Source organism: Helianthus annuus, chromosome 10 (assembly GCF_002127325.2).
Source record: "Helianthus annuus cultivar XRQ/B chromosome 10, HanXRQr2.0-SUNRISE, whole genome shotgun sequence".
NCBI lineage: Eukaryota > Viridiplantae > Streptophyta > Magnoliopsida > Asterales > Asteraceae > Helianthus > Helianthus annuus.
The window spans coordinates 93608798-93625574 of record NC_035442.2 but is presented as its reverse complement, the minus strand read 5'-3'; the positions used below and the strand labels follow the sequence as shown (position 1 = coordinate 93625574).

At 38.7% G+C, this 16777-nt stretch overlaps 2 protein-coding genes across 2 annotated transcripts; one reads left to right on the top strand and one right to left on the bottom strand.

Annotated features, from left to right (window-relative positions):
- Nucleotides 1–13200: 13200 nt before the first annotated feature.
- Nucleotides 13201–14344, bottom strand: LOC118482904. The gene is made up of 2 exons (XM_035978524.1): nucleotides 13600–14344; nucleotides 13201–13495 (listed from the first exon to the last, which is right to left on the bottom strand). Exons 1-2 carry the CDS (start codon nucleotides 14139–14141, stop codon nucleotides 13375–13377), a joined length of 663 nt encoding a protein of 220 aa, XP_035834417.1. The 5' UTR covers nucleotides 14142–14344; the 3' UTR covers nucleotides 13201–13374.
- A 700-nt stretch (nucleotides 14345–15044) lies between these two features.
- LOC110882386 (myb-related transcription factor, partner of profilin-like) lies at nucleotides 15045–15617 on the top strand. Its single transcript, XM_022130420.1, has one exon. The coding sequence runs from the start codon at nucleotides 15045–15047 to the stop codon at nucleotides 15615–15617; it is 573 nt and encodes a 190-aa protein (XP_021986112.1).
- The last annotated feature ends 1160 nt before the right edge of the window (nucleotides 15618–16777 follow it).

Below are 16777 nucleotides of genomic sequence, written 5' to 3'. Positions count from 1 at the left end.
CTTTGAATCGTAATAGCGATCGAGTTATACCCTGATTGCGGCAGCGATTTGTGTTTTTGGAGTAATCTGGTGATATCTCAACGTACAGAACGAATTTTCTCGTCGATTTTGTGCCAGAATTCAAGTCCCAACCTCTACTATTTATACCTGAAATTTGACCCTGTCGCGTAGCGCGAGGGGTACCCCCCATGGGTGTCGCGCTACGCGAGGGGTAACCTAGTTTCTATAGGTAGCTTCGTGTCTAAGTAGCTTAGCTGAGTTGATGAAATTGTGAAATTCAAAACGGCTAACAAGTTATTTAGATAATCGTAACTAGGGTTTTGCCCCCCCCCCCCCCTGAGTTTTAGGGGCCCTGATTCTGATTCTGATTGTTCTGGAAATTTTAGGGTTAGTGCAGAATTACTTGGGTTTCTCAATTAGGGTTTTCTTAATAGCTAATTACCATCCTAATTATGGATTTTAGTGACAGTTGTTACATCCTCCCCACCTTAATAAAAATCTCGTCCTCGAGATTTGGGTTATGATATTTCTGTTAGACTTATGTCATAATTTAGTCAATGGAACTGGATTCTTTTCACAGAGTCAAATTTTGTGAATACTAGTTGTATAAGTAGGGTTCAAAAAGTTCAACTGAAATAGTTCAAGAAATCGATGACAACTGAATGAGATGAAATGATATAGTTTCGAATGGTACTAGGTTCAAGTCAACAGATATATGATCAAATAGATATCTGTTTAGTGAAATGACTTTTTAAAATAAAATTCATGGTCAAAAGAAAACTTACTTTGATTGGCAACTGGGGAAGACTCAGAATCAATAAGGTCAGAATGAAATAATAGCACGAAGATGATTGTTAATTATCGAATCATATTAAGAGAAAAAATCAGTGTGTTGACATTGCAAGAATACACTGGACTGCAACAAAGTTTAGTGTATCATTGTCTTAATACACAATTATATCAAGATTACTTTCATATGATGAGTCAAACGAAAGACATACGTGGTTTTGAATGGTTCGTATGATTAGGATTAGCCCAAGCTACAAGTTTGTAACGACTCCGCAAGGTGTCGTAATGATTGGAATAATTTCAATAATTACGGTGCTCGAACAATTTCACCGTATAATCAACTGAAAGTTTAAATGAAGAAAACTTGGATATTCATTTCAAATAGGAGTTTCAATTGATGATGAAAAGACAAAATGAAATATTATAAAATTTTCGATGATAGAAGAAACGTTTAAGAAGTACACCGGACTATGATACGAATTTGTGTACTTTTATCTTAACACATAGTTGTATTAAGATTGGTTAAGAATATGAACCAAAAATTAAAATTCGTATATTAGGAGTGAAATTGAAAATAGTTCAAGTTATAAATTTATTATGACGCCACAAGGTGTCATAGTAGTGGTGAATGAAACGAGTTTCACCATGATGTAAATCAAATGAAGTAAATCCGAATGTTTTAAAATGAGTAGGATTTTTGGATTGAAATTGAAATGATCAAAGATGATAAAGCAATAAAGATTGCGAAGTGCTCGGTAGATACACGGAAATATGAAATGAATTTGTGTATCATTATCTTAGCACACGATTGTGTTAAGATTGTTTTGATAGAATAAATCAAAGTGATTCAACATGAATGAATAATTAAACCCGTATGTAAGAGGTGCAACGAGATTAGCACAAGCTTCCAATTTGTGAAAACGTCACCACAAGGTGATCGTGACCAAATAAATGATTCAACGAAAGTGAAAACCAAACAAGTTTGGTATGGATCTGAAATAGAGGAAATATTTGACGGAATGTATTTATTTATGAACTTTTATTTGTACTAGGGTCAAATGATAACTTAACTTAGATATATATCAGTGACTACGTCTGGAATCATCTCTACTTCTTGTGTAGTAAGTACGTATGCTCGCGCGTTCGTCTTAGCTCCGTCTGTTGTTCTAGCCTTGGTGTTAGATGTTTTGGTTAGTTTCTGGCAATATGGTTTGATGTGTCCGGTTTCCCCGCAATTGTAACAGATGTTAGTTTTCCTTCTGCACTCTTCCTCTGTGTGCCCGGTCATCTTGCAGAAGTCACAGTAGGGTGTGTTCCTAAAACGACATCGTCCTGAATGCGTTTTGTTACTATTTCTGCAGATAGGTTGCTCCAATGACGGTTCAGTTTCTTTCTTCTTGAGTTCTTGGGAAATTTTCTGGGCTAATTCTTTCTTCTTGTTTTCTTCTCTTGTGCGGATTAGTCCATCTGTCAGCATGTTAGCTAGTTCAACTGCTTCCTCAATAGTCTGTGGTCTAACGGCCTTGACTATGTCTCGGATTTCGCTAATTAATCCCCAAATATAACGAGAAATTAGTACGGGTTCTGGCGAAGCCAGAGTTGGTACCATTCTTGCATATTCGAAAAATATTGTCGTATATTCACGACAATTCACATCTATCATTTTATGATTTAGGAACTTGTTAGTTATTCGTTCCTTTTCATAAGGAGGACAAAATTTTCTTTCTACTACTTCCTTGAATTCTTCCCAGTTTATGGCATAAGCCATGGTCCTTCCTTTTGCCTGAAGAATAGTATTCCACCATTCTAAGGCTTCTTCCTTAAAGAGATTAGATGCATACATCACCTTATCTTCTTCAGCACATTTGCTGATCGTAAGAACAGCCTCTGTCTTTTCCAACCATCGCAGAGCAGCCGTGGCACCTTTACTGCCCGCGAACTCAGTTGGTTTACAAGCTAGAAATGCTTTGTAGGTACACCCGAGAGTCATCGCCTTCTTCTTCTTGGGAAATGGGGTTTTGGTAATATCATTATTAACACTATTGACACTATGGTTAAAACTATCGTCACGGGTATGCTTACTACTCATAGCTTTGGTGGGTTCTATGGGATTTTTAACAGCTTTAATTATTAAAGGTAAAGCATTAGCTATTCCTTGAGCTATTAGATTTTCTATAGCATTTTTATCCAAAGGATTTTCATTATTAGTCTGAGCTTCTGGGTTATGGGGTATTTCATTCGACATCTGAATTGCAAACATTGTCACTTATTAATATCACATAATAATTAAAACAAAATAATACCTCCAGGATATTATATGTGCATATTAACATATACATATTCATGTATAACACATATGTTAATTTGTTTTAGTTTCCTAACTTTATTGTTTAGGTATTAAAGGAACACCTAAATAGCTTAAACAAGTGGCTTAATTTATACGAAGCCATCTTTTCTTATTCAACTTTTGAATATTATCAGATGTGCTACCAGTTAATAGCAATCTCCTAACTCTTTTATTTAAGTTTAAATATTATTATCACAACACTTATAGGATCAAAGTAATGGCTCGATCAGTGGCTCTGATACCACCTTCTGTCACGACCCCCGACCCACCCCGGACGGAATCGGGTGCCGTGAGCAGTCCCGTGGTACCGGTGATTATTTTTGAAAAACATTTCAGCGGAATTTTCATCAGGACCGTGAGTTAGGAAAAATATCAGAGTTTAGAAAACACCGGATTGGATTTAAATAGATGGGATAATTCCCTAAAGTGGTAGCTTTAATAAAGATAAGTTTTATTTTATAAAACAATATTTCTTTAATAAGCCATTTCTTGATGCCTTTCAGTGCCGTATCCAGCCTTATGATAATTACCTGAAACATGTTTGAAAAATGTTTTGTCAGCGGGAATGCTGAGTGAATTCATTCCATTTTTATACAAATATATTGTTATACCTTACAGTATTAAGGTTTTATATTTATTTGCATTTACCTTACTCAATCAGTATTTTGTCACATAATAGCAATTCCAATATAACAGCAATAATATCACTCATTGGTTTACTTTCATCCAATAGTGAATTAATCAAATAACTATACTTTACTGTTATTTAATTTATCTATCATTAGGCAATTCCTATGACTGGGTCATATCACTGTTGATCATTCTTTCAACTAGTGACTCTGACCATATCACTTGTTCATAACACTGTTGATCATTCTTTCAACTAAGGTCTTTGGTCATATCGCTGTTGATCATTCTTTCAACTAGCGATTCTATTCATGGCACTGTTGATCATTCTTTCAACTAGTGCTTCTGGTCATTATCACTGTTGATCATTCTTTCAACTAGTGACTCTAATTATAACACTGTTGATCATTCTTTCAACTAGTGTCTTTGGACATATCACTGCTGATCATTCTTTCAGCTAGTGACTTTGGACACAATGATGTCTTATTACTTTGTCAAATATATTATTTCTAGCACCAAATCATGCAATTCAGAATAATAACATTTTATGTCATTTATTATAACTTATCAAAACATGTTAATTCACTAATTGTAATAATATGATATAATAACTTGACTACAAATAGAATACAGTATACTTGACTTTGTTATGGTATCTGCCATTTAGATTTATATATAATAATTATGGTTATGCTAACTTTCCGGGTAATAGCAATGAGAATCAAATAATGGATAATACCTCCCATACCAGTAGTTATTATAAAATATAATAACTTAATCACTGTAAGTATAACTGGTAACTATTTAGGATTTTAGAAAGTATTTTGTAATATAATTGTTTCACAAAAAGGTGATAAAACTTTGATAAAAGAGTATAGACTCACAAACGGTGAGAAAAGAGAAATGAACTCACATTGCAGATTTCTACGGGCAAAGTTTAGTCTACAGATATCCTTGATATACTGCTGATTCAATTTGGGCAGAGTCTAGTCTACTGATTAGCCTAATTCACACAAACGGGTTTGTAACTAATACAGCAATTACGACAATTCACGAGATTAAACCTTCACAACAATTAATCAGTGCAATACTCGATAATTCAATCGGATTCACAACGAATAACAGAGCATAGTCCGAATTCGAACAGCACTCTAATATTCAAGTCGAAATCACGACGAATAATCGAAGTACAAGCTCAATTGAGCAGCACCTGGACTATCGTTGGATAGTTACAATCGATCGGACTTTGAATCGTAATAGCGATCGAGTTATACCCTGATTGCGGCAGCGATTTGTGTTTTTGGAGTAATCTGGTGATATCTCAACGTACAGAACGAATTTTCTCGTCGATTTTGTGCCAGAATTCAAGTCCCAACCTCTACTATTTATACCTGAAATTTGACCCTGACGCGTAGCGCGAGGGGTACCCCCCATGGGCGTCGCGCTACGCGAGGGGTAACCTAGTTTCTATAGGTAGCTTCGTGTCTAAGTAGCTTAGCTGAGTTGATGAAATTGTGAAATTCAAAACGGCCAACAAGTTATTTAGATAATCGTAACTAGGGTTTTGCCCCCCCTGAGTTTTAGGGGCCCTGATTCTGATTCTGATTGTTCTGGAAATTTTAGGGTTAGTGCAGAATTACTTGGGTTTCTCAATTAGGGTTTTCTTAATAGTTAATTACCATCCTAATTATGGATTTTAGTGACAGTTGTTACAGAGCATTTGGATGACGAGTTGGGAGACGGGGATGTTCACGATTTGGTTATTCTAGAGGTTCCAGCACCGGTGGTTCCGATTTTTATTATCTCTTCTGATTCAGACACCGATTCAGATGCTTCTGTCACACCCCGAAATTATCAGAGCATTGGCGTGACTGGACTGGTATCTTCATTGCACAGCGGAAGCAAACAATCTAAGTCTTTTAGAAGTTGAATGCCCACTAAGTACTCGACTCTTCATGGTCCTCCTATTCCAACCGTGCCTTGCCTTAGAAAAGTAACCTGAGAAAGAAACATGCGAAAAATCAACATAAAGTTGAGCGAGTTCATAGTTTGTTTGTAAAAGATTTGAAATAAATCTTTTTGAAGTAACCGGTTTTTGAAGTATTGTTGAGAAAACGAATTTTTAAAAAAAAAATCATTTTCTTGTACACATCACGCATTCTTACTTATGTATAATTCACATTTCTCTTGAGTACCCCACGTACTCAAGTTAGTTCCCGTTTTCTTGAGTACCCCACGTACTCAAGTTTAATTCAAGTTTTCCAGAGTACCCCACGTACTTCAAGTATTAATCAAGTTTTAGTATGGTATGAATTTTATGTAATTAAAGTATTCCTGTAAATATCAGGATTGTTAATGGGTTGCAAAGCCATTAACATGTGACACGACATAGGAAGTCACCAAACCTTAGGCATTTAATTGGTATATTCTGAGACACAAAAGCACTACTCGATACTCGCCCTCATCGAGAGTGTGGCTGCCCGGCACCCGTTAGATCTAACCTTTTGTTCTGCGGTCTAGGTATATTGTTGATTAATGGTGCTTCTGTACCCTATTCGTGACACGATTCCTCGCATCATTTTTCATAGCGCATCCTACTTGGTACTCGTTTCTCACCAAGCGCGCTTCCCGTATTCTTATATCACATCACACTTGGTACTCGTTTCTCACCAAGTGTGTTTCTTGTATTCTTATATCGCTACACACTTGGTACTCGTTCTCACCAAGTGTGTTTCTTGTATTCTTATATCGCTACACACTTGGTACTCGTTCTCACCAAGTGTGCTTTTTATATTTTCATACCATAACTCATGTATTTGTAAACTCTTGTATTTGTATTTTCAGAAAAATACGCTTGTTTGGGAAACCGGTATAAATCATAAGCTTTTCGTAAACCATTTGTGTTCTTTGTAACATGGTTTAAAAATATATAATTCTTGTATGCTTTGCAAAAAGTGCATGTCTTTCCACCCCGAAAACATTTATAAAATTGTAAAAATGTGGGGTTATGAACTCACCTGAATATTCCGGTGCAAAGCTAGCTAATTTACGACTTCTTGATGTCGTTTCCAAGGCTCGACTTGCTAGCGTGCATTCTACAGTATTCCTAACACGGAATATCTAATAAGTCTCTAAATAAACGCAGTAACTAACTACGTGTAGTCGAGCTCTACCGAATCGTTGACCGAACGATATGACGGTAAATTGTCAACTTAAAATAAGCGAAGAAGTTATACTGGTCAGCTCGTTTTAAGAAGTTGTATGTTGATATGAAGGAATATTCGTATGAAAGTAATATATAATAAACTCGTATTATATATTTTGCGTCTTGTGTATATTTGCCAAAAAAATATACGTATGTGTCGTCTAGGCGTATAAAATAAATATAACAGTTATATTTATTTTGTAAAAGAATCGTCGACTTGTATTGGAAAATAAATATATAACTATATTTATTTATAAAAGGATTCGAGTTCGTTTGGAATAAATATAATAATAACTATATTTATTCTTGTTGTCGAAATAAATTCCATAGCGTTGTTTTTGTTTGACGTTTGAAGTGAACTATATTTACTTTCGTAAAATAATTCGTCGAGTTTTTGAAGTCTAAAAATAAATATAATAACTATATTTATTTTGTAAAACGAATACGAGTTGTTTGACGCTTGAAATAAATATATAAAATATATTTATTTTATAAAAGAATTGTCGTTTTCGTATGTTTGCAAAGTGTCGTCGAAAATATTATACACTTGTATATAAAGTGTCTTTATATTAAAAAAAACGTGTTTCGTTTTACGGATTTTCTAGAAAAACGGGCAGAGTTTCCTCTGTTTTTGGACGCCCCCGACAACACAAGTTGTCGCTATATTATCAAGATTCAATGATATTCAACAATAGTTCAATGCTATGTGATCGACAATATATAGTTTTGTCAAAACATAAATAAATCACTAGACGTATAATGATGGTTCGAGCTCGTTCACGAATTAAATAAAATCTTAAAATTTTAAACGTGTCGTTAGACTTTACCCATCTTCGCGTCGAACGTTGACTGCGTTGACCGAGTTGACCGAGTCAACCGGGTTGACTCGTGTTGATCCAAACCGCTTCCTAATCCAACCTGAACCGGCTGATCCGAACCAAACTGTCGACTAGAACCGCCGACCCGAACGCTGAGTTGACTTTCTGCCGTTTACCGAGTTGACTCGGTTGAGTTGACCGAGTCAACTCGCTGAGTTAACCGAGTCGGATCCGAAGCCCGAACAACAGATCATTATCAGTATCATCTTTATCTAAAATTTCGGAAACAAAAGATGAAGAAAGCGAGGTTTTTACCGGTGAAATTCGTCGGATGAATACACGAAGCACCGGACCGAGACTTGAAAACCTGCTGAGCCGAACACGCGTAACCCGAACCGACCTGTTGACTGTTTGACCTGGACCTGAACCGCTCTTTGACCCGTGTCTGATGTTGATCGAACAATATTAACCACCGCCACCACCCGTGCCGTCACCATAGCCGCCGTGTCTTGCCGGTGACCACCCGGAACCTGAACCACAGCTGTGACTCGAACCCGAGACCCCGTACCCGAGACCTGAACCGAATCGGAGCTGCTGACCAGCGGATAAACAAATCGACCGGCGGTCCGAACCTTTGACCGCCGGTTCTTCCTCTCTTCTCGGCTCTCTCTCTTCTCGCCGCCTCTCTCTCTCTTCTGTTTGGTCGCCGCCGCACCACCATCACCAAACGGTGGTGGTTGTTCGTTTCAGAACGAGAAAGGGGGGATGGGGGTGGTTGGTTGCTTGTCGGAGAGGAAAGGTCGCCGTTTCCGGCGGCGTCGTCGCCGGTTGCCGGAATTCCGGCCGGTTCCATTTGATGATGAAGGTAAACGAGAGAGAGAGTAAAGTGTGGATGTGTGTGAGTGTTTGTTTTGAATAGAGATAATGAAATCTCTGTGTTTGTTTTATATGTAATCGAGAGAGATAGATTTTGAAGGATGAGGTTTCCTTTATTCTGTGTGTGTATTTGGATATAATGTGGAGAGATCTAAAAGGAGTGTTTTGTTTTTGCTGGTGTGAGTTCAAAAATAGTGAACATAGAGCATTTATAGAGGATAAGGAGGGGTCATGAGGTTAACTAGTAACTCAAACTCAACTAGTTTTGAACTTGAAACAGTGGGGGTTTGTTGGAATGAAACTAGTTGGTGACAAGAAATATCAACCATGCTCAAGTTAAATCCAGTGTTTTTTTTTTTAAGTCTATTGTGCAAACAAATGACATTCAGGTCATTTGTTTTATTTTTAGGGTGAAAATCTTTTGTAGAGATTTAATAAAAATCTAATAGTTTATGAGTAGGTTTAGGCTTGTGGGTTTTGGGCTTGGGCCCGGGGCCCACATGCCCGTCTTATGTGTAAGCGGCCCGTAATTTCTACGAGACCCGATATCGCGACCCAAACTCCCTGAGCATAAAATATTCGTGTAACGTCCATATTTGTTGGCGTCGTAATTATTTCGTACGGTATCAGTCCGTTGTCATTTCATGTTCCGCAGATTCCACACGAGTCTTCATACGCGTACTGTAGAGTCGGATAAGCATTCCTAGGCACTCCAAAGGCCTAATTAAGTTGATTTATGCTGTAATCACTATTTATTATTGCGTTAATCTACTGTTAATCGTGTAATTAAGAGCCGTAAATTACCGGTTGTCACAGTCTCCCCCTGTTAACAAAATTTCGTCCTCGAAATTTAGACTACGTCAACTCCTTAGAGCTACGTTGTACGAATAGTACCAGAGTGAATGATCATGAAATCGAATCAATACTTATTTGAAAGATGTGAATTCAAGGACGTATCGCAAGATGCAAATGAATTCTAGAAATGATTGCATCCAATAAATGAATTTAGATTTCAACCAGCTCAAATGTACTAGTTTGCATGAGACGCTCGATCATGATCAGCCCAAGCTGCAAGTTCTACCGACGCCACAAGGTGTCGTAGTGAATGAAACAATTCAAGTATAGCGGTGATCGAACAAGTATCACCTGTGTTTTGCATAAAACGTTCAATCATGATTAGCCCAAGCTACAAGTCTGTATTGACACCACAAGGTGTCGAAATCAACAAACGACTTAATGGAGTCGTAGATCAAACAAATCTACTACAACTCAGAACAATGAGACGCTTGTTAAAACGAATTCGAATATGATGTTTTCAATACATCATATGGTGTCTTGAATTGAATATGTGAAATGAACAAGTTCAAACAATTGAATTTGACTTCAGCGCAAGCCGACAATAATTGCATGTATCGACAAGAAAACTTTCGGCATGGTCACAACGAAAACCATGTATGTAACTTGAAAAGAAATGGATTTCAAGAAAATGTGTTGACTTGATTACAAAGGAGCCAACAATTACAATAATGCGGGTCATTCGAATCACAAATCAATAATCAGATTTAGCGAAATAATATTTGCACTTTAATGAAACGCTTTATTCGAAACGAAACCACATGCGTAACAATCGATGCATGCGTAACATATGAATTTTCAAGGAATGAAGCAATGAGTATTTGCTATAATGAAAGAAATGACTGTGATACATTGACCATTAAGAGGAGTAGAGATACGAAAATCTACTCAGTAAATGTGAAAGTCGAAATTTCAATAAAAGAAATTTAAGGACTTTACCTGGGGTTGCATGTGATAACCGGTTGTTAGGTGACATTACCGTGGAATGTCAAACATGGCGTATTCGTCATTATTGAGTTAGGGGGAATGCGGAGACATACGTCTTCTCCTTAGCATGACTCGTGTCGTTTGCAGGACCGCGTGCAAACTGCCGCTTCCTCGAAAGTCGTAGGTGTCATACTTCAACCTCCGTTGATGTATAGCTTAAGTTTCACGTATACTTGTGTACTAGTGTTTCGTTATGCGTAGGCTGCCTGCTCGGGAAGTCAAAATATCACAGACAATATGAATAATAGTGTGTGCCCGAGTTAATATTCGCGGTTCCTACGTGATGACCTTTAATGAACTTCAACATGAGTTTCCGAAGGTCGTAAATGCATGTTTCCTAAGCTCTCCAGGTTTTGCGCACTGTATGCGACTGTTTTGTGTACTGTGTGTAAAACACCACAATAGCGTATGTTTGAAAACAAAATTTGACTGTTTGTTTATCGGCAACGGTTGGAGACCATATTCGAGTACTATGCGTTCTGTATGCATTCAGGTTTTAATATTCTAAGTTCCCAGGGGAATATGAGGTTAGAGCCTAGGTATCTCTACAGAGAATCCTATTTCGCTGTAACCTATAGCTCTGATACCAATCTGTCACACCCCGAAATTATCAGAGCATTGGCGTGACTGGACTGGTATCTTCATTGCACAGCGGAAGCAAACAATCTAAGTCTTTTAGAAGTTGAATGCCCACTAAGTACTCGACTCTTCATGGTCCTCCTATTCCAACCGTGCCTTGCCTTAGAAAAGTAACCTGAGAAAGAAACATGCGAAAAATCAACATAAAGTTGAGCGAGTTCATAGTTTGTTTGTAAAAGATTTGAAATAAATCTTTTTGAAGTAACCGGTTTTTGAAGTATTGTTGAGAAAACGAATTTTTAAAAAAAAAATCATTTTCTTGTACACATCACGCATTCTTACTTATGTATAATTCACATTTCTCTTGAGTACCCCACGTACTCAAGTTAGTTCCCGTTTTCTTGAGTACCCCACGTACTCAAGTTTAATTCAAGTTTTCCAGAGTACCCCACGTACTTCAAGTATTAATCAAGTTTTAGTATGGTATGAATTTTATGTAATTAAAGTATTCCTGTAAATATCAGGATTGTTAATGGGTTGCAAAGCCATTAACATGTGACACGACATAGGAAGTCACCAAACCTTAGGCATTTAATTGGTATATTCTGAGACACAAAAGCACTACTCGATACTCGCCCTCATCGAGAGTGTGGCTGCCCGGCACCCGTTAGATCTAACCTTTTGTTCTGCGGTCTAGGTATATTGTTGATTAATGGTGCTTCTGTACCCTATTCGTGACACGATTCCTCGCATCATTTTTCATAGCGCATCCTACTTGGTACTCGTTTCTCACCAAGCGCGCTTCCCGTATTCTTATATCACATCACACTTGGTACTCGTTTCTCACCAAGTGTGTTTCTTGTATTCTTATATCGCTACACACTTGGTACTCGTTCTCACCAAGTGTGTTTCTTGTATTCTTATATCGCTACACACTTGGTACTCGTTCTCACCAAGTGTGCTTTTTATATTTTCATACCATAACTCATGTATTTGTAAACTCTTGTATTTGTATTTTCAGAAAAATACGCTTGTTTGGGAAACCAGTATAAATCATAAGCTTTTCGTAAACCATTTGTGTTCTTTGTAACATGGTTTAAAAATATATAATTCTTGTATGCTTTGCAAAAAGTGCATGTCTTTCCACCCCGAAAACATTTATAAAATTGTAAAAATGTGGGGTTATGAACTCACCTGAATATTCCGGTGCAAAGCTAGCTAATTTACGACTTCTTGATGTCGTTTCCAAGGCTCGACTTGCTAGCGTGCATTCTACAGTATTCCTAACACGGAATATCTAATAAGTCTCTAAATAAACGCAGTAACTAACTACGTGTAGTCGAGCTCTACCGAATCGTTGACCGAACGATATGACGGTAAATTGTCAACTTAAAATAAGCGAAGAAGTTATACTGGTCAGCTCGTTTTAAGAAGTTGTATGTTGATATGAAGGAATATTCGTATGAAAGTAATATATAATAAACTCGTATTATATATTTTGCGTCTTGTGTATATTTGCCAAAAAAATATACGTATGTGTCGTCTAGGCGTATAAAATAAATATAACAGTTATATTTATTTTGTAAAAGAATCGTCGACTTGTATTGGAAAATAAATATATAACTATATTTATTTATAAAAGGATTCGAGTTCGTTTGGAATAAATATAATAATAACTATATTTATTCTTGTTGTCGAAATAAATTCCATAGCGTTGTTTTTGTTTGACGTTTGAAGTGAACTATATTTACTTTCGTAAAATAATTCGTCGAGTTTTTGAAGTCTAAAAATAAATATAATAACTATATTTATTTTGTAAAACGAATACGAGTTGTTTGACGCTTGAAATAAATATATAAAATATATTTATTTTATAAAAGAATTGTCGTTTTCGTATGTTTGCAAAGTGTCGTCGAAAATATTATACACTTGTATATAAAGTGTCTTTATATTAAAAAAAAACGTGTTTCGTTTTACGGATTTTCTAGAAAAACGGGCAGAGTTTCCTCTGTTTTTGGACGCCCCCGACAACACAAGTTGTCGCTATATTATCAAGATTCAATGATATTCAACAATAGTTCAATGCTGTGTGATCGACAATATATGGTTTTGTCAAAACATAAATAAATCACTAGACGTATAATGATGGTTCGAGCTCGTTCACGAATTAAATAAAATCTTAAAATTTTAAACGTGTCGTTAGACTTTACCCATCTTCGCGTCGAACGTTGACTGCGTTGACCGAGTTGACCGAGTCAACCGGGTTGACTCGTGTTGATCCAAACCGCTTCCTAATCCAACCTGAACCGGCTGATCCGAACCAAACTGTCGACTAGAACCGCCGACCCGAACGCTGAGTTGACTTTCTGCCGTTTACCGAGTTGACTCGGTTGAGTTGACCGAGTCAACTCGCTGAGTTAACCGAGTCGGATCCGAAGCCCGAACAACAGATCATTATCAGTATCATCTTTATCTAAAATTTCGGAAACAAAAGATGAAGAAAGCGAGGTTTTTACCGGTGAAATTCGTCGGATGAATACACGAAGCACCGGACCGAGACTTGAAAACCTGCTGAGCCGAACACGCGTAACCCGAACCGACCTGTTGACTGTTTGACCTGGACCTGAACCGCTCTTTGACCCGTGTCTGATGTTGATCGAACAATATTAACCACCGCCACCACCCGTGCCGTCACCATAGCCGCCGTGTCTTGCCGGTGACCACCCGGAACCTGAACCACAGCTGTGACTCGAACCCGAGACCCCGTACCCGAGACCTGAACCGAATCGGAGCTGCTGACCAGCGGATAAACAAATCGACCGGCGGTCCGAACCTTTGACCGCCGGTTCTTCCTCTCTTCTCGGCTCTCTCTCTTCTCGCCGCCTCTCTCTCTCTCTCTTCTGTTTGGTCGCCGCCGCACCACCATCACCAAACGGTGGTGGTTGTTCGTTTCAGAACGAGAAAGGGGGGATGGGGGTGGTTGGTTGCTTGTCGGAGAGGAAAGGTCGCCGTTTCCGGCGGCGTCGTCGCCGGTTGCCGGAATTCCGGCCGGTTCCATTTGATGATGAAGGTAAACGAGAGAGAGAGTAAAGTGTGGATGTGTGTGAGTGTTTGTTTTGAATAGAGATAATGAAATCTCTGTGTTTGTTTTATATGTAATCGAGAGAGATAGATTTTGAAGGATGAGGTTTCCTTTATTCTGTGTGTGTATTTGGATATAATGTGGAGAGATCTAAAAGGAGTGTTTTGTTTTTGCTGGTGTGAGTTCAAAAATAGTGAACATAGAGCATTTATAGAGGATAAGGAGGGGTCATGAGGTTAACTAGTAACTCAAACTCAACTAGTTTTGAACTTGAAACAGTGGGGGTTTGTTGGAATGAAACTAGTTGGTGACAAGAAATATCAACCATGCTCAAGTTAAATCCAGTGTTTTTTTTTTTTTAAGTCTATTGTGCAAACAAATGACATTCAGGTCATTTGTTTTATTTTTAGGGTGAAAATCTTTTGTAGAGATTTAATAAAAATCTAATAGTTTATGAGTAGGTTTAGGCTTGTGGGTTTTGGGCTTGGGCCCGGGGCCCACATGCCCGTCTTATGTGTAAGCGGCCCGTAATTTCTACGAGACCCGATATCGCGACCCAAACTCCCTGAGCATAAAATATTCGTGTAACGTCCATATTTGTTGGCGTCGTAATTATTTCGTACGGTATCAGTCCGTTGTCATTTCATGTTCCGCAGATTCCACACGAGTCTTCATACGCGTACTGTAGAGTCGGATAAGCATTCCTAGGCACTCCAAAGGCCTAATTAAGTTGATTTATGCTGTAATCACTATTTATTATTGCGTTAATCTACTGTTAATCGTGTAATTAAGAGCCGTAAATTACCGGTTGTCACAGCTTCCACTTATGCGTCCGTTACCTCATCCGCACTATAGGGCCATGCAGACTTTGGGGATGACATGATGCCAGCAGAGCCAGCCATCCCTGTACCTATCCCAGTCCCTGCACCAGATGCATCTCCCGAGCATGTTCGCCTCATACACTTCGCACCTATCATACCACCGACTGACCATACTGATGAGGCCGGACCATCCGGACACGCACACATACCACCCAGTGTCGAGCCTCTTACTGCGCCATACTCACCCCCTCATGTTATGCCTCTGACGGATCCATACCACCCACTGCATTTCCCAGCTGCTACTACCGAGTTACGTGCCCGTGTGCTGACACTCGAGCATCAGATAGATTTCGTTATCCGTCGAGTTAGTGAACTCGAGGATGAACTTACTCACCTTATTGGTTTGGTACTTCAGGCTCCACCACCACCACCCGGGTCACCACCATTACCCCCACTACCGCCCCAGATGCCACCAGTGGATATACCACCAGTCGATCTACCTGCCCGTGTTCTGGCGCTCGAGCAGCAGAGTGTGTTCCTTCATCGTTTGGTGCTCGATTTGGAGGGTAGGGTTTCTGATGTTCACAGGCTATTATTCCCGATTCCACCGCCAGTATTCCCCCCACCATAGACTATGTTTGCAGGTATCGTGCTTTTGGGACGGGTATCTATATCCGTTTTGTGTACATATTGATGCTCCACCAAGTTTTTAGGACAACCGACATGCAGCGGATCACACAGTTGGAAGGAAGACCTTGTTATCTCTTTGGTTGTACTAGACTAGTATGACCGGGTTATGTAGCCCGAGTCTATTTTTTTTGTTTCCTTTCAAACGATAATGTAACCGGTTGACTATATATATGAAAAACTTGGTGTTATCTATTAAATGCATCTGAGTGGTCCGGTTGGACATATCTTATTGTTTATGTTAACTTATTTACTCGCATTATATGTTTCTTGGTGATATTGCTATTAATGTTAGAGATGTATTATTTTTTTTATGCTTAGTAAAATTATTTAAGAAATCAAATCAACGTCTAATCTTTATCCTATTTCTCCTTTCGAAGAATCATGCCACCAAGGAGAGTCTTACGGACACGGACAGTTAATCCACCCCCACCTCCACCGATGCCTACAAACGAGGCTGAATTAAATGCACTAATAGAACAAAGGATCGCCCAAGCTATCGCACTGTATGAGGCATCCCGTGTCGAACAAAGTGGTGGCACCGGCGGATCGGGAGGCCAGGGTCAAGGCGGTAATTCAGGTGGAACAAATAATACGGGTAACGTTTAGTTGTTTTAATTACAACTCATCAAATTTCTTTCTAAATCTATTCGTACGATTCACTATTTGCTCATTCAGAATCCGTTGTCCAATTACAGGGTGCACATTCAAGCAGTTTCTGGACTGCAAGCCACTCAACTACGATGGCACAGGCGGTGCTGTGGCTTACGTGAGATGGACTGAGAAAACGGATTCCACAATCAGAATGAGCAGATGTTCCGCTAATCAGCAAGTCACTTTCGTTACTGGCTTGTTTCTTAACGAGGCCCTTACATGGTGGAACTTACAAGTGCAAACTTTGGGTGATAATGCTGCTTATGCGTTAACTTGGGAGGAACTGAAGGAACGTATGAGAGATAAGTACTGTTCTCGTGCTGAACTCCAGAAGTTGGAGAACGAGTTTTGGCACCTTACCATGGTCGGAGCTGATATCACGGGATATACGCAAAGGTTTCATGATCTGTCCCGCGTGATTCCTTATCTTGTGCACCAGAATACAAGCGT